General features: G+C 35.2%; 1 protein-coding gene across 3 annotated transcripts in view; it reads right to left on the reverse strand.

Moving 5' to 3' along the window:
• The window catches only part of TMEM232 (transmembrane protein 232), a 166693-nt gene that overhangs the window by 104630 nt on the left and 36403 nt on the right, over window positions 1-25660 (reverse strand). For all 3 annotated transcript variants that reach the window (XM_073801920.1, XM_073801918.1, XM_073801921.1), the window contains 2 exons: window positions 23353-23507; window positions 10271-10523 (listed from right to left, as the gene is read on the reverse strand). In XM_073801920.1, coding sequence (XP_073658021.1) covers window positions 10271-10340 — 70 coding nt within the window. In that variant the 5' untranslated portion in view covers window positions 10341-10523; window positions 23353-23507. The remainder of the gene's footprint in view (window positions 1-10270; window positions 10524-23352; window positions 23508-25660) is intronic.

Genomic DNA, 25660 nt, shown 5'->3' on the forward strand with positions numbered 1-25660 from the left:
AAACAGACAGTTCTCCAAAGAAGACAGACAGATGGCCCAGAGGCCCATGAAAAGATGCTCACGGTCACTAATTGTTGGAGAAATGCGAATAAAACTACAATGAAATATCACCTCACACCAGTCAGAATGGCCACCATCAAAAAAAATCTACTAAAAATAAATGCTGGAGAGGGTGTGGAGAAAAATAAACCCTCTTACACTGTTGGTGGAAATGTAAATTGGTACAACCATTACGGAGAACAGTATGGAGGTTCCCTAAAAAACTAAAAATAGAGCTACCATATATCCTGCAATCCCATTCCTGGGCATATATTTGGAGAAAACCGTAATTCAAAAAGATACATGTACCCCAATGTTCACTGCAGCACTATTTACAATAGCCAGGACATGGAAGTAACTTAAATGTCCATCGACAGAGGAATTAATAAAGAAGATGTGGTACATATATATGATGGATTATTACTCAGCCATAAAAAATAATGAAATAATGTCATTTGCAGCAACATGGAAGGACCTAGAGATTGTCATACTGAGTGAAGCAAGTCAGACAGAGAAAGACAAATATCCTATGATATTGCTTATACGTGGAATCTTAAAAAATGGTGCCAATGAACTTATTTACAAAACAGAAATAGAGTCACAGATGTAGAAGACATTTTTGAGGTAGGAATCTATAATCATCACAAGCCCTGCCTCCAGTTAACTAAGAGAATTCCAAAAGTCCAAAATAAGAGTAGAATATGTGTACTTAGCTAGGCTAGTCTGATGTCCAAGTGAATTTTCCCCATATGAAAGTTTTGTGAAGTGTTATTAAAGCTTCCAACGTTTAAAAAGAAATACAGATTCATCCTGAAATCCAAGGTATTTCGTATTGCATATATCAAACTTTAGATTTCAGAACCAAAGATCCATCAGATAGGCTGGGTTCCATAATCGCCTATTAACTTGTGATGTTTATTTAGCACCACTATCCTTACTTCCCACCTCCATCTTCTTCCTTTCTCCAAATTCTGACTTAAGCAAAATAGATACTTCAAAGTATAGATTGAGTCCTACTTTCCCTAACCAAATCGTACCCATGTTTATCCAAAGTTGTTTTCAAATATCTGTGGTGTTCCATGAGTCATTAATATAGAATGATGCACATAAAGAATGTTCATACTCCCATTATAATGAGTAAACAAATGGACAACATCTCTCTTCTGGAGTGAAAAGAACTGGTGTTAAATACGTCTTTTTAAATAATGAGAATAAATGAAGCACTTACATATACAATGTATAACAATGGTATTTAATAACAATTTTGAATTGAAAATGTCATCTCTGAATAAAATCTTATTAGAGTGTCCATTTCCTTTCCTTCATCCATTCATGTATTCAGCACTTGCTTACTGAGTGCTTACTCTGAGCAGGGCAATGTCTTAGGTAATGGAATGACACACTAAGGACTAAAATACGTATATTCCGTGACCTAAAGAGAATGAAATTTGGTAAAATAAGCTTTGCTCAGATTGCAAGTTTCTTCACACTATCCACTCTCTCCTTCTTCCTTAGTAATATGAATCACTATTTTGAGCTTGGCTCACTGACACTTAGCTAAAAACAAACAAAAACTCCCCCTTGTGTGGCCATTTGATTATAGCCAATAAGTTTACAGCAGGAAAGCTACATGATATCTTGTATTAAGAAGACTTAGTAGAAAATGGATATTATTATTCTTCTCTTCTACACACTCAGCAGAAAAAAGTGAGCCTGCCTGAGAACTTCTTAAACCCTCAAATCATCCTTAGACTGCCTATTTCTGGATTTATTTTATGTAGGAGAGAAGTAAAATTTTATTTTGTTTTATCTAATGTATTTTTTATTACATGTAGCCAAATCTACTCCTAACAAAAAACTATATAACTATTATTAAAAATACAAGCTACAATTTGGTAAATTAGAGAGGTAAAAAAGAAAGTTGGAAAGAACCTGGGCCTTCAGTGTTGTTTTTGAGCCACTAAATTAACCAACCCTAAATCCTGTATCCCTTGTAAGGAAGTATGAGTTGAACAGGTAGCTTATGATCCACTCACCCCCTTTACTGGAAGGCATCTTTGGGAGAAAAAATAAGGCATGTGACCCAGGTTAATCTCTTTGTCAATGGGATCTTCAGATAAATAGACTAGTTACATTTACTAGGAGGAAGAGACTTTATCTAGAGTGCTCTTAGGACAGCCCTGGCTAAAGGATTACTATAAAAAAACCTGAGGGCTTCCCTGGTGGCGCAGTGGTTGAGAGTCCACCTGCCAATGCAGGGGACACGGGTTCGTGCCCTGGTCCGGGAAGATCCCACATGCCACGGAGCGGCTGGGCCCATGACCCATGGCTGCTGAGCCTGCGCGTCCGAAGCCTGTGCTCCGCAACGGAAGAGGCCACAACAGTGAGAGGCCCATGTACCGCAAAAACAAATAATAATAAATAAATAAATAAATAAACCTGAAATCTATAGATTGATGAGGCATGGCACCCTGGAGGAAGTTATGTAACATTTACAACTCTCCAGAAGAATAAAACAAAGATATTTAAAAGCCATCTTGATTTGGGTCTTCTGTGACTTGCAGCCTAAACCTTCCTAAAAATACAAATCTTTACCAAATGAATTGATATCAAAGCTACATTTATTGGATATTCTCATTAAGTTGCATAACAACCTTTCTTAAGTGCCTGAACACCATTACATTTTAGGAAAATATAATTTCACTTGAAAGACTTGCAGAATTTCTGATAATTTTTACATGATAATGAAATTAATAACTATGTTGATCACATACAGTCAAAACTGCATTAAGAGTCAAAGGAAAACAGGAATTCTTGGTAATATATCTCTTCACTGAACAATCAGGCAAAGATGTTCCAAACAAAAGATCACGTAAAATCTCCAGAAACAAACACTAATGAGACAGCACTATATGATTTACCTGACAGAGAACTGAGAATAACTTTCATAAAGATCCTCACCAAGGTCAGGAAAACAATGCATGAACGAAGGACTTGAATAGATGTACAAACGGTTAACGGGTAAATGAAAAAAAATGTTCAATGTCAGGAATCATCAAGGAAATGCAAATCAAAACCACAATGAGATATTACCTCACACCTGTCAGGATGGCCATTATCCAAAAAAATAAATACAGCAAGTATTCACTAAGATGGTGAGAAACTGGAACCCTTGCACATTGCTGGTGGAAATGCAACATGGTGCAGGTACTATGTAAAACAGTTTGAAAGTTCCTCAAAAAGATAAAGATAGAAGTACCATGTGATCCAGCAATCCCACTTGTGACTATATATCCAAAGGGACGGATTTCAAAGCAATATTAGCTCTTATGTTCAGTGCAGCACTGCTCACAATAACCAAGAGATAGAAACAACCTAAATGTCCATCAAGAGGTGAGTGAACAAAGAAAATGTGGTATATTCCTGCAATGGAATACTATTCAGCCTTAAAAGTGATGGAAGTTTTGCCATATGTAACAATGCATATGAAGCTTGGGGACATTATGCGAAGCAAAGTAGGTCAGTCACAGAAAGACAAATACTGCATGATTTCACTTACATGAGGTACCTAAAACAGTCATATTCATAAAATCAAAGAGTGAAATTGTGGTTTCCAGGAGGCAAGGGAAAGGAGAAATGGGGAGTTACCAATCAACAGGCATAAAGTTTCAGTCAAGCAAGGTGAATAAGCTCCAGAGATCTGGTGTACAGCACTGTACCTATAGTCAACAATAACACATTGTACACATAAAATTTTAAGAAGATAGGTCTCATGTTAAGTGCTTTCCCCACAATAAAATAAATTTAAAAAGAAGAAAAAGACAAATAGATAAGATACATTTGTTTAACGGCCTTACGTATATATAATATAATCAGTACTATACTTTTAGATTTATCAGCACACAGAATTGTGAATCATAAGGATTGCCTGAATTCTACAGCTAACGTGTACATGGATTATTAAAGGAGTTAAATACTTCCCATGTATAAAAACAAAACCTTATTACTGATTATTTTTATGAATAACCTTCACCAAGGTAAGAGGTATACTGAAGATTTAATAGAGTATCATTAAAAGTTTCAATTGGTTCTAAGATTCCAATTAACTTTCATTTACTTTTTAAAAAGGAAATATTACTCTGTGCTAATGTTTTTTCCTAAGTTAAAATGAATCAAAATGAAACATACAAGGTTATTTTACAACCATGACATGTATTTCATTCACTACCGTCATTGTAGAACCCGCTTAAGAAAATAATTCTCAACAAAATGATAGGAAAAATGTCATATTTACTTTTTCCATTCATAGACAACAGTGAATGGAAAAATACTTGGCTCCCACCTGTCTTCACATCATACTGTAACACTGGGATAAATTACTACAAATTCAGACAAATTTAACAACACTACAACCTTCTAGCAAACTTAACTATAAACCATATTGAAAATATGTTTTTCATTCATCACAAAAAGTTACCATAGGAACTTGGCAGTAAGCAAAGAGATGGGCGATGATGGTAGAGTGAAGAGGTGAAGAAAAAGAACCAAAGCAATTATCTTCAAATATCTGAAGGGTTTGCATGTGGGAAATGGAATAGACTTTTTGTGATTGCTTCTGGGAGGCAAAATTCAAGCAAAAGTTTGCAAAATGTGGAAGACAGATTTCATTATAATATAAGGAAGAATCTTTCACAGTGTTCAAAAGTGGAACGACCTGCTTTGGGAAATAGGGAGTTCCATATCTCTGCTGGCTGTGCGCTATTTGCAAATAGTCTAGAAGAGATTTGTGCACTGGATGAGAACTACGTGACTGACAAGATTTTTACTATTCTGTGATATTTTGGGTTCTGCCATTCATTGTCTATTTCTTATACAAGACACACTAAATCAGTGTCTGCTGGTTTCTCACCAAATAGACCATTTTCAAGTTTTATTTTCACAGCACAGATTTCAGATAGTTAAGTCTTGTTAAAAACTATTGTTTTATCACTATGAAAACCAAAGTAGGAACATAGAAGATAGCACTTCAAATATAGTGTACAACACAAAGCTGGGTTTCCCTCTTTGTAATGAGATATATATATATATATATATATATATATATATATCTCATCTGCTGTAAGGACTAACTGGCTGGATGCATAAAGGTCTGTAACAAGTAGGAAAAGCCTTCTCCTCTGATGAGGACAACATTTTACCACCTTGTTTACAGCGAAATTTATAGGCTATGTTTTCTCAAAACATAGTGTCAGAAGTGGTTTAATAATACAGATTCCTGGACTCCACTTTTAGGATTTTCGATCCAAAGTTCTAGAACAAGTCCCAGGAATTTATGTTGGAAATAAAGACCCACGTAATACAAAGTCTAAAATGCTTTTATAAGAATCGCTGTAGGACAGACTGTCAGAGGGAATTTCTCAGTCATCTTTTTTCATATTCTTCAACATGCAAATGGACAGCATTTTTTAAATTTCACTCAAAAGGTCAAATAACCTAGTTAGCACAATGAGGTAGTTATTAGTGCAGACTCTGAAGCCAAACTGCCTATGTTAAGTCTGACGTACCATTTACTAACTCAATTTCCTTGGACAAATAAATGCTTAGTTTTCTCATCTGTCAAATGGGGATAATACGAACATCCACAATGTAGTCTTGTTGTAACGATTAATAAGTTAGGTGATGCATGTTACATGCCTAGAATAGTGCCTGACACATAGTAAGTGTTAATATTAATTATTATTATCCTGTTACCCATCAGGATAAAATGTGTCTCAAAATCATAATTTCAACAGGGATCAGGCAAAAATTCTGTGTGTTTAATTCATTTTTATCACCTTCCCTCATAGTTTTCCAGTTCAAAATTGTCTTTTCTAGGTATATGCTGCAAAGCCTTTTTTCCGATAACAATTTACTTAGGCACCTGAGTACATTCAAACCTGCCTACAGCTCAGCACCACTGAGAGGTGTATTAGTCAGCTCGGGCTGCCATAACAAAGTACCATAGACTGGAGGTCTTAAACAACAGAAATTTATTTTCTCACTGTTTTGGAGGCTGGGATGTCTAAGATTAAGGTGCCGTCTGATTGTGTATATGGTGAGGGCTCTCTTCCTGGCTTTGGGATGGCTGCTTCTCACTGTGCCCTACACAGTGGAGAGTGAGCTCTCCGATGTCTTTCTTACAAGGACACTAATTCCATCATATCAGAGCCCCACCGTCATGACCTTATTTAATTACCTCCTTGTAGGCTCTGCCTCCAAATACAGTTACATTTGGGGGTTATGGTTTCAAACATATGAATTTTTTTTTTTTTTTTTTTTTTTGCGGTACGCGGGCCTCTCACTGTTGTGGCCTCTCCCGCTGCGGAGCACAGCCTCCGGACGTGCAGGCTCAGTGGCCATGGCTCATGAGCCCAGCCGCTCCGCGGCATGTGGGATCCTCCCGGGCCAGGGCACGAACCCATGTCCCCTGCATCGGCAGGCAGACTCTCAACCACTGCGCCACCAGGGAAGCCCTAAACATATGAATTTTGAGGCTTGAGGGGTAGAGTTCAGTCCATAGCAGTAAGGTGCATAGGATGGTCCTCCACGAAGGCAATGCTACAGGTCAGACACTTGGAGTTTCAACCAGATCTTAAATGCATAGTTGGTATTTATAAGCATATACAGAAATTCCTATTCAACCCAAAACACCAAAACTCAACACTTCCATCAGTGGCCAGAGCCCTCACTCTAGAATTAACAGACATCTGACTCTATGAAAAGTGTGTCTGACAAAAAACCTTAAAATGAAAAAGGTACATGCTAAGTAGCCATCTATTCATTTAAATGCTTCAGGTTCTGCTCCTACATCAAATAAGATCGCCAGGAAATTATCTTCATGGAAGTTATTACTTCAGTTTCCTATAACATTGCCTTCACAAAACTATGATTTAAGAGTTTCTTTATATTAAGGGCTTTATATAAAAATGGTCTATAAGAACACTGCTTGATTCATTCATGTAAAGGCTATTGTTACCATTCTTAAGTGTTTTTCAGTTTTTCATTTATATCTTTATACGTAAATAAAATAGGATTCCCCAGGATACAAAGTGTACATAGGTCTAAGTGCTAGATAAAAACCCTTCCTCACTGAGGTCTCTCTCATTATAACAATATTAATTACATTAGCAACCATAACATCTATTAATATTTATTGGACCTTTACTATTCATGAGGCACTATGTCAAGTGTGTATGTTTCCATAGTTTTTTCTCACAAAAAGTCCCATGATATGCATAGTATTTTTATCTTAATTATCAGGTAAAGAAATCAAGTCAGCAAGGTTAAATAATTTGACCTAGGATTTTGAGATACAAAATACAAATCTGTGTGACTCCAGAACTGGTTCTTTCAGTCTAAACGAAAAATTTACTTACTTGAAGGGTAAAATTATGAGGAAAAAAAATTATTTTCAATTAAATAAAGAAGCACTCCAGTTTCTTTGTGTCACTTCCCAAAAAGACGGACCTATCCTCTCCAGCAATCACGTTGACAAGGCCTGCACAGATGACACTACTTTTGAAGCCATCTATTTTCAGTGGTCTGATAGAAGTGGTGATCATTATCAATGATCAGGCATACAGGACAACCCAGACAAAGTCATTTTCTGTGTGTGGGAAAATCAACCAGTGATGCTACAAAGAATCAAGTTAGGGCTTCCCTGGTGGCGCAGTGGTTGAGAGTCCGCCTGCCGATGCAGGGGACACAGGTTCGTGCCCCGGTCTGGGAATATCCCACATGCAGGGGACACGGGTTCGTGCCCCGGTCTGGGAAGATCCCACATGCCGCGGAGCGGCTGGGCCCGTGATCCATGGCCACTGAGCCTGCGCATCTGGAGCCTGTGCTCCACAATGGGAGAGGCCACAACAGTGAGAGGCCTGTGTATCGCAAAAAAAGAATCAAGTTATAATGAATCACATCAACAAAAATTGTAAAAATTGGTGAAATATTTGACTATGCATGTGTATAGTCATGTAAAGTAATGGCTTTTCATGGTAGTGACTGATACAGGAAGGCCAAAAATCCTGTATGAATGTGAAGAAGAGACCAAAAGCTTATGTCCAGTAGAGGTACCTTCTCTGATTCTGACAGAGATGAAGAAAATTGCAGAATTTTCTCACACTCTTGAGACATCTTTAGCAAAACAATCATCGGATAATCAACTTACTTTAAACATTCCCCATAAGAAATCACAATGATGCTTTACGTATTGAGAGTTTCAAAATACTCAGAAATATTAATGAGGCAAATGCCACCAGCATTATTTATGGCTTGTACAAGAAGCTAATGTCAAAGAAAATGTATTGACTTTTCACTGTAGGGGAAACAACTTTGATACGTCTCTCCTCTTTACTGCAGATCAAATCTTTAAAGGTATTCCACAGCTAGAAACATCAATTTTCCCACTTGGGTTGAGAAAACATTCATAAAATACTGTTTAACTATTTCATTGCTAAGTTCAAGTATAAGTATAAGAAAAACATCAGGGAAAGCATCCATGGGATAGGGAGGGTGGGAGGGAGACGCAAGAGGGAGGGGATATGGAGATATATGTATACATATAGCTGATTCACTTTGTTATACAGCAGAAACTAACACAACATTGTAAAGCAATTATACTCCAGTAAAGATATTAAAAAATAAATAAAGTCTTCAGGAGAAGATAAGAAACTTCAAAGAAAGATCAACAATGAGCAAATAAATGCACTGAAATCAACTGGCTGGAAAAAAAAAATCAGACTGTTGAGAAGGAATAAATATTCGAGTGTCCACAGAAACACGAAACCCTATCATTGTGAGGTTTTACCGGAGCTCAGGGGTCATGGCCAGAGGGAGGCCAAGAGGCTTCTAGGAGGAAAGATCCTCCACATGGAGGATAATCTTCTGGACCCATCACTGAAGAAAGCAGTCTTCTTTCTGTCTTCTTTCAGAAAGAACTAATTCTACATAGCTAGGCAAAAAAACTGAAGGCCCCTAATTTTTACATGAATCTGTTTAGTGGCAGGTTAAAAATCATATGTTGAGCTGCTATACAGGAAGACTTCTGACCATACTTTAAAAAGTGTGAAAAGAGAAGCAAATACTTCTTCACTTTATCAATACTATAAACATGGGAGAAATACAATCTATCTAATGACTAAAAATCTGTTTAAAATTGGCACTAATAAAAAATAAACATAATCTTCTTGAAAAGTGGGCAAAGGTCAAGCAAATTTCACTTCGAAATAAGTTCCAATCTATTGTTTAAACCAAAACTATATTGAAAGTAATTTTAAAATAGCAAGCAAGTTTTTGAGAATGAAATTAATATCTGCTACTAAAGTCTTACTATTTAAAATTATATTCAAGCATAATTTATCCCAAATCAGTGAATTACAGTTCTAAGGAAAGGCAATATCTTGCTTCCTTCCACACTTTCAAATAATCTTGCTATCATGTTTGAAATTCAGTGAATTGTTTAACTACATAATAACTCCACTATCATTATCGTCCACCTACTGTGTGCTAAATAATATGGTAGATACTGGGTTAATACAAATATAATTCAGACATGATTCTCCAATCTCAATTATCTCATAACTTAATGGAAGTGAGAGTCATATACATAAGAGACTATAATAACAAAATAGACTACGTGATATTCATAAAGAAGAGTTCTAGTTAACCTTAAAGGACACGCTTGAATTAATATTGTCCCTATAGTGCCCTTTTCAGAACAAAAGTATTTTATTCTAATAGTCCCCCCATAAACAATAGTAGGAAAATGACCTTTAGTCTTGAGACACAATATACTATAATATCTGAGTGATTAAAGAGAAATGCTCTTGGGTTGTGGGGAGAACAAGAGAAACAGTAGATGAAAATGGAGACGATGGATGAGAAGGCCTTATGGGGAAAAGGATAAAACAAACTTTATATACATTCCATAAGTTTTCCTAAGGTTATCTCTTGTTTCCAAAGAATATAATCTGAATCATATATCAACCAACTCTAGTTTACATTTCAGTTGTTTTTAAATTATTGATCAAAAATTTCCATGTTATAAAACAGACTTCCCAAATTTGTAGGAAGTCCTAGTGAATTTAAAATTACCTCCCACTTCAAAATGTTAACTTTTTATAAAATGCTTATTATATACAGACAGGGACATCTTAAAAATATTTCTCATCAAGTTGAAAAATAATTTACTTACAATTATCTGACATTTTTGAAGAGAAATATTCCAAAAGACCTAAAATACTTGTTTCCCTCAATTCTGGCATTTCTTCTGATTTGTCCGTGGGTAAAATATCTTTTTGTGAACTATTACAGTCGCAGAAACCAATTAAAGCAGTTTTTCGCAGATCAGAATTGGCCGCATACAAGCAGATTTCTGCAAGAATTGTTATGTATATGTAGACTACATTCCAGGCCCAGGAAAAATCATCGACCTTGCAGCTTTCTTCCTAAAATGAGAAAATAGCTATTAGACAATCAAAGTACGCTCTGCCATAATGAAGAACTATATACCGTACTTATAAGAAATGTCTCCAAATTTTATAGAGTTGTTAAAAGATCATAATCAACTAATATTTCTAAAATGTACTCATTAAAAACAAGCTTTCCATGGGTAGATTGCATAAAACCAAGTTCAAGGAATAAAAAATAAAAATAGCTAAAAAGTATATACAGAACATCAACTTTTCAATGTCCTTAGTAGTCAATGGAACATAAATTAACCCAATGAGATACTATTTTCCATTTTATATTGTAAAAGAATCTTTTTTTTATATAGCTCAATTCTTGTGTGTGCACTCTTACACATTTTTTCATAGGAAAGCAAGAAAGTTATGTCTTCTGGAGAGGAATCTGGACAACCATCCTGAGAACATTAAAAGAAAGTTCATAGTCTATCACTCAGTAATTTAGTTTTATAAATCTATTCTAAAGAAATAGTCATAAATGCAGATAAAGATTTTTGGATGAGAATACCAGTTCAACATTATTTGTAATTAAGTGTGAATAATGTAATTAACTGTGAATTAGAAATAAGCTCAAAGCTCAACAACACAGAAATGGTTATCTCATCCTCACTAAAATGTAAATCTTAATAATATGTAATGACAACAAAAAAATTTTTAAATAGGAAACTAAACCATATATGACTATATGATCTGAAGTTTGTTAATAAAATTAAAAATCCCTCTTGTGTGAGTGCATGTCTGCATGTGAGTATAACCGATTTCTGGATCTCTGTCTACATCTATATCTATTTATACTGGGATATACGGTAAATATGCATTTACCTTTACATTTAATTAAAATTATTATTACAAAGTCATGTTCATTATAAATCCTAAATGATATACAGTTAAAATAGTGACAAAAGTAAAACTTGTTTCAATTTAGGTCTTTTTGCACACCTAAATTAACAATATACTATTACCTGATTCTGAACAGACATAATGCTTAAAAGAAAATCTCTCATTAGGTCCATGAAAGCTTTCAAACAGGCTATGTGTAATTTGGCAGCCTCCCCAAGGACCAACAAAGCCAGTGCTGAATCCAACCTGGAAATTTTATGAACAAAACAACAAAGACTTTCGTTTTAAATAATAATAAATAATTTTTTGATGAAAAAGGTAATAGGCCAGAAGAAATGACTATCCTGGATTTCTAGATACATTTATTTTCAACAAAGACTAGTATTGTTTGCCACTAGTTATGATAAAAGCTTATAGAAAAGGGCCACATCGGGCAAGATGTTGAGTTCACAGCAGTGTTCTGACAAAACTCTGAGAGTAATAAATATTACAAATGATCACATTTCTTCACAGATCCTGTATAACAAGCAATCAAGGCCTCTGGTTCTATAGTGTCCCCCAAATCTCACAATAGGTTTTGATTTTTAACCTTTTACAACTGATTCCAAGGGGTGAATTTCAAGAGAGTGTTTTCTTCGCAAAAGAGAGAATAAAAAAATGGTCTTCCTAAATACTCTAAAAGTGCAGTGTTATTTGATTTTTACAAAAAGTGCAATTTCTCAGAATTTATATTGCATATTAAATGGAAAACTGTCAAGATTCAAAATATCATATAACTGGGAAATCATATAAGAATTTGTTAGCCATAACAAAGAATTTGTTAGCTATATATGTTAGCCATATATTCTAACAGTTTCAGGAAATTATACATTTAATGCTGTTGTTACCCAATTGAAAGAGACATAGTTTGAAAGGGAGCTAATAATAATGCAAATATAAAATTGCCTCTGCCTAGAGCTACATATTGCCTTGATTTATAAGCCATTAATCAGTTAAAAAGGTAATATATTCTACAATTATATTTGAATTTCACAACTGTGATATTTCAGGTGAGTCAAGTTCATGATCATTTCAAAAGGAAACACCTCTAACCACGGAAATAAAGACAATTCTTTATACTTGAATGGAGCTTTACAGATCTCAATGTGCTTTTACACAAATACTTCCTCTGATCTGAACCACAATTTTTGACACATTCAAGAACTTTTTAAAATCTTTTTTTTTTAATATTAGAAAATTGAGACTTAAATAGATCTGGGAGATTTGTCCAAGTTCATGTTTTAAGCTAGGTTAACTAATAACTGAAGTCTTCTCCCACCTATGGGTATTTCCTGTTTTTCAATTTTGCTTTTCTAAGCCATTATCTAAGTACATTAATATTTAACCTTAGTATTACAATGTTGCCTAGTTTCCACCTAATATCATTTGTCTCCTTCCTTTGAAACTAAACCTCAATTTTGTTCAAAATGGCAAAGTGCTCAGTTAATGTTGCTTGCTCAAGATGGAAACATTCTACATCTGGACTGGGATAGTGATTACACAGGTGTACACATTTGTCAAAGGTCATAGATCTGTATACATAAAATGTTTGAATTTTATTATATGTAAATTATAACACAAGAAACTTAATTTTGAAATATGACTCCCCAGGGCTTCCCTGGTGGCGCAGTGGTTGAGAGTCCACCTGTCGATGCAGGGGACACGGGTTCGTGCCCTGGTCCGGGAAGATCCCACATGCGGCGGAGCAGCTGGGCCCGTGAGCCATGGGCACTTAAAAGCCTGCGCGACCGGAGCCTGTGCTCCGCAACGGGAGAGGCCACAACAGTGAGAGGCCCGCGTACCGCAAAAAAAAAAAAAAAAAAGAATGGAATAAAAGGAAGCTAGAAGAAGGCTGGATCTTGAGGATTCCCTTAAGCATCTGCATCAGTAATGCACTGCTTGTTATGTGCAATAAATAAAGCCCTATTTGGTATGCAATTGCAGTCAGGTCACTGTTACATTCAGAAGAACTAAAGCCTAGCTGATACATTTGAACATATTTACAAGCATGAAATTTAGAGTTGAAAACTCAGAGATGGAATCTTAGCTCTGCCACTAACTAGATATATGGCAAAGGGCAATGTTCATACCTTAGCTGAATCTTAATCTACTCATCTATAAAGTAAATATAGCAAAACCTACTTTTCAGAGACTATGAGATTTAAATGAAATACTCTATATAAAATGACGGGGTTCAAAAGGCTGAACTGAACTGAATTACAAAAATACTATTATTTCAAAGTCAATGGATATGAGTTCAGTAACTTTTTTTTTTTTTAATCTATGATGACTGAAGGAAAAGGTCTAGATGATTTCCAAGACGAACAAAGGTGAGTCCTTCCCCAGAATATTCATCGCAGAGGTTTCATGATAAGGTAAAGGAGAGGACAGTCTCAGAGTTCACAAAACTTCTTTACCATGAATATACCTCATAGTCATAAGGTTTTGTTTCTTCTGTTCCCCTTTAAGTCTGGAAAACTGTAGCTAACCTAGGGCACTTTCACTAAAATACAGATTGAAGAATTTCCATCAGTGTCAGCCACCTATGGTAGAAAAATTCTTCACCAGAAACACTGTTTCAACCAATGCTGCTGACTGCAAAATTTTCTATAAGGGAAAATGCCTTTGACAAAAATAGACTAAAAGCACCAATACTTATAAATTGAAGTTTGTTAAAAATAAAAACTGAAAATCAATGCATGTAAAAAGAAGTTTTCAAATTGAATTAGGTTAGTAATTTAAATACAGTGTTAGCTTCTTTGTGAACTCATTGCAGGACACCAAGTCTCAATTACCAGTACATTGACTTACTTTTACAATGCCATGAAATTAAACATGTACATATAGAGTAATTTATATATATTATAGATGTCCCCCTAATTATGTAAATAAACTGAGGCAGAGGTTTACTGGCTTGTCTAAAATAACACAGTTACTTGATTTATTTTACTTTGTAGCTTTGCTTTTTTAATTCTTTTCCTCTTTAAAATTTTTATTGGAGTATAGCTGACGTACAATGTTGTGTTAGCTTTTATTTATTTTTATTAATTTTTATTGGAGTATGGTTGCTTTACAATGTTGTGTTAGCCTCCACTGCACAACAAAATGAATCAGCCCTCCACATACAGATATCCCCTCCCTAGACTTCCCTCCCATTTAGGTTACCACAGTGCATTGGGTAGAGTTCCCTGTGCTATACAGTATGTTCCCATCAGTTGTCTATTTTATACATAGTATCAATAATGTATAATGTGCAAACCCCAGTCACCTAATTCCTCCCACCCCACCCCTTTCCCCCTTGGTATCCATACGTTTGTTCTCCACATCTGTATCTCTATTTCTGCTTTGCAAACAAGATAATCTATACCATTTTTCTTGATTCCACATATATGCATTATTATATGATATTCGCTTTTCTCTTTCTGACTTACTTCACTCTGTATGACACTCTCTAGGTCCATCCATGTCTCTACAAATGACCCAATTTCATTCCTTTTATGGCTGAGTAATATTCCATTGTATATATGTACCACAACTTCTTAATCTATTCCTCTGTCAATGGACATTTAGGTTGCTTCCATGTCCTGGCTACTGTAAATAGTGCTGCTATGAACATTGAGGTGCATGTGTTTTTTTGAATTATGGTCTTCTCTGGGTATATGCCCAGGAGTGGGACTGTTGGATCATATGGTAGTTCTACTTGTACTTTTTTTAGAACCTCCACACTGTTTTCCATAGTGGCTGTATCAATTTACATTCCTATGAACAATATATCAATTGTATTCTTATACACTAACAACAAAAGGGCAGAAAGAGAAATTAAGGAAACAATCCCACTTACCATTGCAACAAAAAGAATAAAATACCTAGGAATAAACCTACATAAGGAGGTAAAAGACCTGTACTCAGAAAACTATAAGACACTGATGAAAGAAATCAAAGATGACAAAAAATGGATGGAGCGATATACCATGTTCTTGGATTGGAAGAATCAATATTGTGAAAATGACTATACTACCCAAAGCAATCTACAGATTCAATGCCATCCCTATCAAATTACCAATGGCATTTTTTACAGACCTAGAACAAAAAATCTTAAAATTTGGATGGAGACAGAAAAGATCCCCAACAGCCAAAGCAATCTTGAGAAAGAAAAACGGAGCTGGAGGAATCAGCCTCCCTGACTTCAGACTATACTACAAAGCTACAGTAATCAAGGCAGTATGGTACTGGCACAAAAACAGAAATATAGATCAATGGAACAGGATAGAAAGCCCAGAGATAAAACCTACGCTCCTATGGTCAACTAATCTATGACAAAGGAGGCAAAAATATATAATGGAGAAAAGACAGCCTCTTCAATAAGTGGTCTGGGAAAACTGTACAGCTTCATGTAAAAGAATGAAATTAGAACACTCCCTAACACCACACACAAAAAATAAACTCAAAATGGATTAAAGACCTGAGTGTAAGACCAGACACTATAAAACTCTTAGAGGAAAACATAGGCAGAACACTCTGACATAAAGCACAGCACAATCTTTTTTGAGCCACCTCCTAGAGTAATGAAAATAAAAACAAAAATAAACAAATGGAACCTAATGAAACTTAAAAGCTTTTGCACAGCAAAGGAAGCCATAAACAAGATGAAAGACAACCCTCAGAATGGGAGAAAATATTGCAAATGAAGCAACTAAGGATTAACCTCCAAAATATACTAGGAGCTAATACAGCTCAACATCAAAAAAACTAAACAACCCAATCCAAAAATGGGCAGAAGACCTAAATAGACATTTCTCCAAAGAAGACATACAGATTGCTGACAAACACATGAAAAGATGCTCAACATCACTAATTGTTAGAGAAATGCAAATCAAAACTACAATGAGGCATCACCTCACACCAGTCAGAATGGCCATCATCAAAATATGTACAAACAATAAATGCTGGAGAGGGTGTGGAGAAAAGGAAACAATGTTGGGTTAGCTTTTAAAATTAATGTGAATCACTGCACACAGCTAAACAGTACCAGACCTGGACTGGACTTCAGCTATCCTGACTGTGGTCCAGCGTTCCTTCTCTACTTATATAAATGAACTAACATATAATAACCAGGGGCTTCATAAAAAGATATCTGTCTGCACACCACCTTATAAAAAGGTTAGAAACATCAGCATTCAGAACAGTTTTCCTAGGTTCTCCTTACTCCTCTATATATGTTTCCTCTATGACCAAATTATTATTTTAAAAGATAGAATTAAAATGTCTCCAAGTTGCAACTCTTACATAGGGTTACTTGAAACTTTCAATAGATATTTCGGAAAACACTGACAATGTCAAAAATCCACACAATCCTGGAGACTGAGAATGAAACAGATGTCACTATCTTACAGGGAATGTCCTGTAAGATATAAAGCATAGAATTGATAGAGCTGGATTAAGAACAGCAAGAAGGAGTAGCCACATGCCACTTCAAGAAACACAGCAGCCTTGTTTCCCAAAAGAAGGTTAAAAGAAAAAAAGTAAAGAAAAAATTATCTCTACTGTCTACCATGTTTTTCATAGAAATAAGTAAAGCCAATCCTTAACTTTGAGGTACTGAATTTTTAAGGAGCCAGAGTATTATCTCTATGCTTTTTATCCTCATCTCTCCATACTTATTCAGAGATAGCAACTTCCAGATGACAAAAGGATGGAAAACAGTGCTTGTGGGGATATGTGTGTAGGAAAAGGGGCCACGGGGTGGGGAGGAGGAGTGCTGTAATGGGAATGCTGGAGTGCATTTTCTCCTCACAAGTTAAATAGAAAAGAATAGGGAGAATGCAGGAAGTTCTCTATGATACTGCATGTGGAGTGTTGTAGCTTTTAACCTCTGTAATGTATGCTATGAACACAAACCTCTTATTTTAAAAATGACAAGTTTATATAAATTTTCCCTAGTTCTGAGATAAGTAAAATAGAAAATGGAGGAGAGGGCCCTACATGAGATGATTTAAAAATATATTATAGGGGCCTCCCTGGTGGTGCAGTGATTGACAGTCCGCCTGACGATGCAGGGGACACGGGTTCGTGCCCCGGTCTGGGAAGATCCCACGTGCTGCGGAGCGGCTGGGCCCGTGAGCCATGGCTGCTGAGCCTGTGCGTCCGGAGCCTGTGCTCCGCAACGGGAGAGGCCACAGCAGTGAGAGGCCTGTGTACCTCTCACAGCAGTGAAAGGCCTGTGTATTATATATATATATATATTTATATATATATATATATATATATATATATATATATTATAGCAAGGACTGAAGAGAATATCAGTCTGAATACTAAGAGAAGATCATAACTCTGAAAGTAATTTCTTCCAGGAGCCAGAAGACATTTTTACAAGACTCTTAAGCATCTTTAATAAAGCCCAGGAAGAACAAACAACAAAGAAAAGCCTTGATACTGAGATGAAAGGTGGTATAATAAGAAAACAAGAGGGTGCAGGAAATTAAAATTACAGAAATATAATTCAAATTCATAACGAAGGAAGTGGCTACAAAAAATGACACTTGGAAGGGAACAAACTTGAACAATTCTTCAATAATTTAGAGGAAGACAACCACTGGCAAACTGAGATCCATTACTATCTAATTCCTATTGAAACAACCAAACATAAAATAAAGAAAAATAAACCCACAGTACCACCAAAAAAAGAAAGAAATTTTAAGGGTTTTAAAACTATGAAGAAAATGTAATCTAAATGAAGGCAAACCTTTCCAATGCCAAGAAGCCCAAAGTTTGATTTAAAATGTAATGCAGGCATATATGGATTTTCCACCACCATGTAAGAAAAACCCTAAGCACAGAGAGGCAGGAGTTGGGAACACATGTGAACCACGAACAATCAATGGAAATCCTCCATGAAATGTAGCCCAGTAGCCACAGCATCTGTGCACAGCTTCACACACTGGGGGCTTCTCTCTAAGTAAAGCAGAGGATTTGCCCCAGCAGCTTCCTAAGACTGTCAGTGAGACATAAGAGGAAGCATCTATCTCCTGGCTACCAAATCACAAAGGTGTTTCTAAAAAATTCTGGATTGAAAATAAAACAGATAAAAAGGGGGCAGACTGGCTTTGAACATCTCATAATAACTAAAAGGTAGGAAACAGCATAGCAACATTTAGAGATTGAAAGAGGGGAATTAAAAATCTGTGAGCATAGAAGTCTATTTCCAGACAAAGTGTACTTAAACTTTTTAGGGGGAAAAATGGTGACAAATGTTATATTCAGCCAAGGGTCATATGTAATCAAGGGCCTGCCTAATGAAATAGGTCACCTATGTCCATGCTTAGAAATTTACTCAAGCCAGCCAAGAAAGGAATAGTATTTAACAGCTTAAGAATGGAAAATCCTAGTGTTAAATGGATGACAGTGAGCGGGAAAAATAGATACATTTTAATAAGTCAAAATTATTTTATAAATATGATCCCCAAATTAAATAAATACATAAACCACTCTTTAAGGAGAAGAATGAACATTTTAAGTAATGATTTAACTATAATGTTATCAGAAACTCAAGATTACATTAACAGGCTAGGGAGGGGAGAATTAGTACAAATAAATTAGTCTCAATCTTCACCGCACATGGAGAAGAAAGCAGACAGAATTTCTTTACTGATTTTGACCATTTAGGAAAACTAGTTTAAAGAATATGTTCCTCTTGCCATTTCCTGATTTCTGACATTCAGAAGAGATGGGCTACGTGAAAATCTAGTCTTTAACCTGTCTGCTAAAAGGGTTCTTTCTCCTACACACAGAACATTCCTGGCGCACCAGGGAAGGTAGTGGGGGAGAATGAAAGGATGGAGTGTCGACAGGCCATGATGGCTGTTCAGAAGGCCTAGGTGCTCACTGATTGCCTTCTTCCAGGCACTTGGTCTGGCTGTGTGGCTAGTTGGTGGTAATTAATCCCAGTAACAGGATCCTTCTTTCAGTCTTTGTTTTTGCTCTTGATTTTTGTTTGTTTGTTTGTTTTTAATCATGGCAATTTAAGAGACCCTGATTGGAGTTGCAACCCCTGTGTCATGTAAAAACAGGTCTTATTAAATAATTTTAAGATGGATAATGGTATAATCACGTTTATGTTGTAACCCTGGCAGCAGAGTATGACAGATTACTGAAGAGAAAACATAAGGCCAAGAGACCAGTTAATAAGCTACAAAAGTCATGAGACAATAAGGTCCCAACCCAAGGTGGGGACAGTGGGAGTGGAGAGCAGGGGAACTGCTCTGAAATGTAGTCAAGGTGCCCAAGTTGGTTAACTTAAGGAGAGGACATGTGTCAGGTACTGACACAGAAATTCAGTAGGTAGGAGTTTACGAAAAACAATCATTCAGATCTGAACTAGCAGGAAATGAAGTATTAGGGGAGATCCAGAGTTTAAAAGGTGTTTTCATATTACTTACCTTATTTAAATCTCCCAAAAGCTCTTTGAGATGGCTATTACCTCTGTTTAACTGCTGAGCAGACCCTGTTCATAGGGGTCATGCGACTCAATCAAAATTAGACAGGTAGCAAGAGATAAGACTAAAACTCAGGCCTTCTGATTTGAAGTTGAATGCTTTTTTCACTGCACCGTAAGGTAGCAAAGCATAAATTATATATTTACCCTTGATACAGACTAAATGTTTACATTTAGCTCAGAGGATTGAAGGGTCAATAAGAAATCTCGGAAATGAATCAGAAGACTGAGGACCTTCACTGACATCTCAGCTCATGAAGAGGAATTATTGATGAAAACTTTGGTCTGAAGGGTTTTGGTTAGACTATCACACAACATTATAATTACTGGGGTTCAGGGAGATAGATATTGCAGAAGGCAGTGATGTGTCCAGAAGTAAAGGCCTTGCTGCCCATACAAAGCAGCAGATTCTTTGTTCAATTTATTTCGATGCAAACACAAACACTGTATGTCTGGAAAACACTTGCAATGTCGGTATAATTTTAAACTGTCAGTCTTTTTTGGAATACATTCATGGAGCGATTAAATCAGCTATTTGCTTTGGGAGATATAATTTTATATGTTATACTGCTCTCCTGAAGTGCCATGCTGCATTTCTCAGCAGTCGCATTGGCTAATAATTCAATTATTAACACAATTCATTATTTTCATGTTCAATTAGAAAGCCTTTTGCGGTGGCTTGACCTATCTCCCCAGAGCAAATGGGGCAGTTCGTAAAAGGCCAAACCACAGGGTGGAGCATTGAGAGTATGAAGCATCATATAAAATTTAACCATATTAAATGGAAATCTGCCTTACACAAGCTGCTTATCTGCGGCACAAGGCAGCTAAACTTCCAAGATAAAGGCTGGTGCGTGACACTGGGAGCGGCTCGTGTATTCTCATTTTCTCTACTTCTTCACCCTATTTTATAATTTATTGTAATTAGTACATTTCCTTTCCTCAGTTTATTCCCTGTCTCTCATCGAGCAGAGGTTGCTCTAATCCTGTGAGTCTTTCCTGGAGTCTTTTCATGGATCCTGGGCCTATTCTTTTGAAACCACTGGCTTCTGTTTCTTTCCTTTTGTGCTGTATGATCTTTATAAAGGGGGTTATAAGGAGTCAGGCAGGTACACACATGATGAATTATCTGCTGATGGATAGCATCGGAGAAGGGCAGATGAAAACCACTCACTAGTATTGGCCCAAGCACTTTTTGCCACTATTAATGAAATTTCTTTTGCTCAATTAGTTGAATGGTCTCCCTCTGCATTTTAAATCTCTGATCATTTTTCTATCATGTGGTAATTTACTGATATGCATGGAAAATGAAACTGCTTACATTACTCCTATTAATAGTCACTTGGCATTGAATTTCAGGTCCTAAACCAAAGATATCTTCCACCAACTACCACAATTTTAAGGCTATCTGGTCTAGCAAATCCTAACAAAGTCTTAATTTACTATCAGGGCCTGAAGCCTCAATTTTTCTATTTAATTCTAAATATGTTCAGTTCATTTTTAAAATTTCTCACATGTACCTAATCTTAGGAGCACACAAGACCAATATTAAAGTTTTCCCATAAATGTAAAAGTATTTCTGGTTTGATTTTGATAATTACATCACAGTTTGTTTGGTTTTGCCTGGAATAATGACTTCTTGAAAACTGTATAGGCTGTCACATAAATTAAATACTTTTAAAAAGAAAAATTAATTTTTTAATATTTGATATGTCATTATAACTAACAGAAAATTTGACTAATAGAGAAGTTAGTCAAATTGCTAACTTAAAAAGATAAATTTTTAATGTCAACAGGTTATTTTTGTTTACTAGAGTCATCTTTTAAAAAAAAGTCAAATTCTTTTCTTAAAAAACAGTAAATAAAACTTTAAAAAAGAGAAAAAAATAGTAAATATAAGAAATACAATCAAAACTATTTGGCAGTGCTCTTTTAAACAATTACCTTTTCCAGTCTATTATGAACAGTCACTGTGTTTCACCATTTTTTTCCATTTACTCCTCTGTTCATTCAGCATTGTCTAAACACTGACTTTCCCTCCCATGCTTGATTTCCACAATGTCCTCCCAGAAAAAGAAGTCAGGATTCAGTGACAAGATGCCTTTAAGCAGTTACCTCCTTAATAATGAAGCCAGAATGAAAGCGGGATGATGAACCAAAAAGAATGGTACGCTGGACCTTGAAATCTGGTTCCAGTCACCAGTAAGCCTAATAAACTTGGCCTCAGTTTCTTCATTTGTAAAGTAAGAATAATCTTGTATTATCCCTAAAACCCCTAAATCTATTAAATACTAAGTTTAAAAAAAAAACCTATCAAAGAGAAATAATTGAAAAATTAAATTAAATCAAGTTTGATGCAACACAGTAAAAATGAAAATTGGTTAAAGAAACAATTTCTTGACTTTCAGAATTAGATATTCTTAATCAGTCACTTTTACTATCTCAGCAGTTATCTAAACATGTTTATTTGGTAATTATTAGAATACCTTGAAAATAAACTGACAAAGTCATGCAATATTTACTTTTATATGTTGAAATATAATTTGCTATTTTTAAATCAAGTTAGAGTCTTCCAAGACTCTAAAATAGGCTATTTCAAGGGAATTAGACATGCTCTAAACCATTCTCCAGAAATCTTTACTTGATCTAGAATCCCCAAAATATCCAAATGAAACTGGAAAACAGCTTTTGTCCAGAAGAAATATACCAGATTCTTAGAATTTACATATACAAATTGGTTGTGCAGAGTGGGCTTGCCAGAGGCTTAAAAACTGGAAGTAATTTTAAGAAAAACATATGAATTTTCAACTTGCTATGGCACAACATATTATTGTTATTGTTAGTAGTGGAAAAGGAATTCAAATCTCTGATCATCCTCAAATATTGCAAAGGGATATCCTCTGATCAATTTCCTCAGAAATACTCCTTTAAAATTCTTCTTTCCTCCATTAACCCATGCCCTCTTTTGTAGTAATTTAAGACTTCTTTTTCCCTTTTCAAATTAACATATGTATAGGAGGAAATTAACACTTATCAGTCATTTCTCTTCTACTTTACAAATAAGGCATAAAGAAACAGAATCTTAGTATATTTCCTCCAAGGATAATAAGCTGTACTTCATTGTTGTTTAACAACTTGGAAAATAAAAGATGTTTTAAATGTGGGAATGAAGTTTCAATAGCAAATTTCCTTTAATAAAGACAAACAACGCAATACAAGCATGCTCATCTAGCCAAAAAAAAAAAAACGATAAGAAAAATTTATTGATGAAATGAACTAATGCAAAATATATAAATTGCCCTTGCCTTTGGAACTGAGATTATAAATTTTTTTCATAGTCAACTAAGGTGTGATTAACATTTAAGCACAAAGGTTATTTAACATTTAAACACAAAGGTTTCCCCATGAGTTACTTTGGATTTATAGGATCCCTCTTACCACTGTTTCTCTTGAAGCTGTGTTTTATGAAAGATGAGATGTTCAAGCACCTTATTCAACTGGGGACTATTCTTCTGAACACAAGTCCAGGCAGCAACACAGTGCCAGAGCAGGTGGTTAATTTCATATCCTTCCTGATTAAGTTGCAAATGTTCCTGTAAATAAAATATATCTGAGAAAGAGTTCTTTGACTTGAATAAACATGAAAATAAATTTTAAATGCATATTTTTTCTACACCATGCTACACCAAGTAGAGCAATTTAAATACATTTTTGTAAGTATATATAGTTAATCTGAACTTAATTCTTAATATATTCTCACATGGATCCCTTGTGTTCAATGAAATTTTACTTAAATACATTTTTACTTAAATACATTTTTGTATTACTTACAAAATATATTACTTACATACATTTTTGTAAGTATATATAGTTAATATACTTAAATACATTTTTGTAAGTATATATATATATATATATATATATATTTTATCTATTTATTTATTTTGGCTGCGCTGGTCTTTGCAGGATTTTTAGTTGCAGCATGCAGACTTAGTTGAGGCATGTGGGATCTAGTTCCCTTACCAGGGATCAAACCCGGACCCCCAGCATTGGGAGTGCAGAGTCTTACCCACTGGGCCACCAGGGAAGTCCCAGTATATATTTACTTAAATACATTTACATAAATACTTTTTGTAAGTATATTTACTTAAATACATTTTTGTAAGTATATATAGTTAATCTGAACTTAATTCTTAATATATTCTCACATGGAGCCCTTGTGTTCAATGACATCAGTTCCACAATGTGACAAAAATCCTGTATCTGCTAAGGGACAACTATTAGACACAATTGTGCTTCTTAAAACCTATATGACTTAGTTCTCCCTGATACCTGGGGGAGGGAAGAGGGGAAAGTTTGAACAATGATCAAACAGCAAATTGGGTTTTAAAATGTGGATTTTCACTTTAAGGACCAAAATATTGCCTAGCTGGATGTGGTCAATGTCTGCAAAGTAACTATTTTAAAAGGCTACAAAATCAGAAAACAAATGGGCTATTTGTTTTTTTCTTAGAGTGTTTCCTAACAGTTTCATAGACTTAACTGATCTGCTAAAGTAACTGGTACAAAGAAACTTGATTTTATTTTTTGACACAGCACTCCCATTGAATTTTTGTCAACAGTAAAGATTCAAATACACATCCTGTGATATGTACTCAAATTACTAATTTAGCTGATATATTATTCTTTTATGCTCAAAAGAAACACTAAGAGATTCCAAAGGATTTTACAATTCTCATTTACTATACAAAATAACATCAAGACTATACTTAAAGAAAGTTTTCATGTTGAGTACTCTTAAGAGAGAAAGCCAGAAGTTCATATATAAATTTTAAACTAAGTTTAAAATTTTAAACTTAGTTTTAAGTTTCTAGTCAACTGCTTATTTAAGTCTCACAGATGTGTATTGATTTACATTATGTCAGGAACACAGACGCTGGCAATAAAGGCAGGAGTAAGATAAAGTCTCTGCACAAGGCTACCGACTCAGGGGAAAAATCATCCACAAAAGCAAATGGAAACCAGTCAGTGTTTAGAATGTTATAATTTCCAAAAAAAAACTTTATTCTAAAATAATGTAAGACATCAGACTGAGACGTGCAGACTTCAGTATATGTACATATTTCATCTAAATAACTCAGTTTTCTGCTTTGTGGTAGAGTCTCCCCCAAAAGTGGAACCCATATAAATGAAATTCTTTTCTCAAATTGCTCTAGCAGGCTGAGCCTGGATGCCTGACATCCCTCATGTTGCAAACATTCTGAATATATATATAGGTAGATATGTTTTGAAACTTGTGGATGGCTTGACTAATTAATTTAAAACAATCAATACTTTGGTTTTTTTTTAAATCATGTGTTGTGCATTGCATGGCTAGAGACCATTCAGTGAGGTCAAAAATTCTCGTTAACAAACTTATACACCATCACCAGAGAAAATTCCCAAAAGCCTTTGGTAAAGAAATGATCAGGATTTAGATAATGAAGAATATTTAAGCTTGATTTTTAATTTTATATGATACCATTTTTACTTATCACTGAAAAAGAAAAAAGAAGCCTCTGACTTCCGGAACTGATTTGACATCAATATTACTACAAGCTGGTCTGGCGCTCACAGGTCATTTTGTTCTCCTGCTGGATATAAACTCACGGAATATCAACCTCAGACAATATTGCTCTGATAAATACACAAAGCCACTTGATATTTTTGTTTCTAAGCACAGACAAAAAGTCACGGTGCCACCCAC

Source organism: Tursiops truncatus, chromosome 3, assembly GCF_011762595.2.
Source record: "Tursiops truncatus isolate mTurTru1 chromosome 3, mTurTru1.mat.Y, whole genome shotgun sequence".
Classification (NCBI taxonomy): domain Eukaryota; kingdom Metazoa; phylum Chordata; class Mammalia; order Artiodactyla; family Delphinidae; genus Tursiops; species Tursiops truncatus.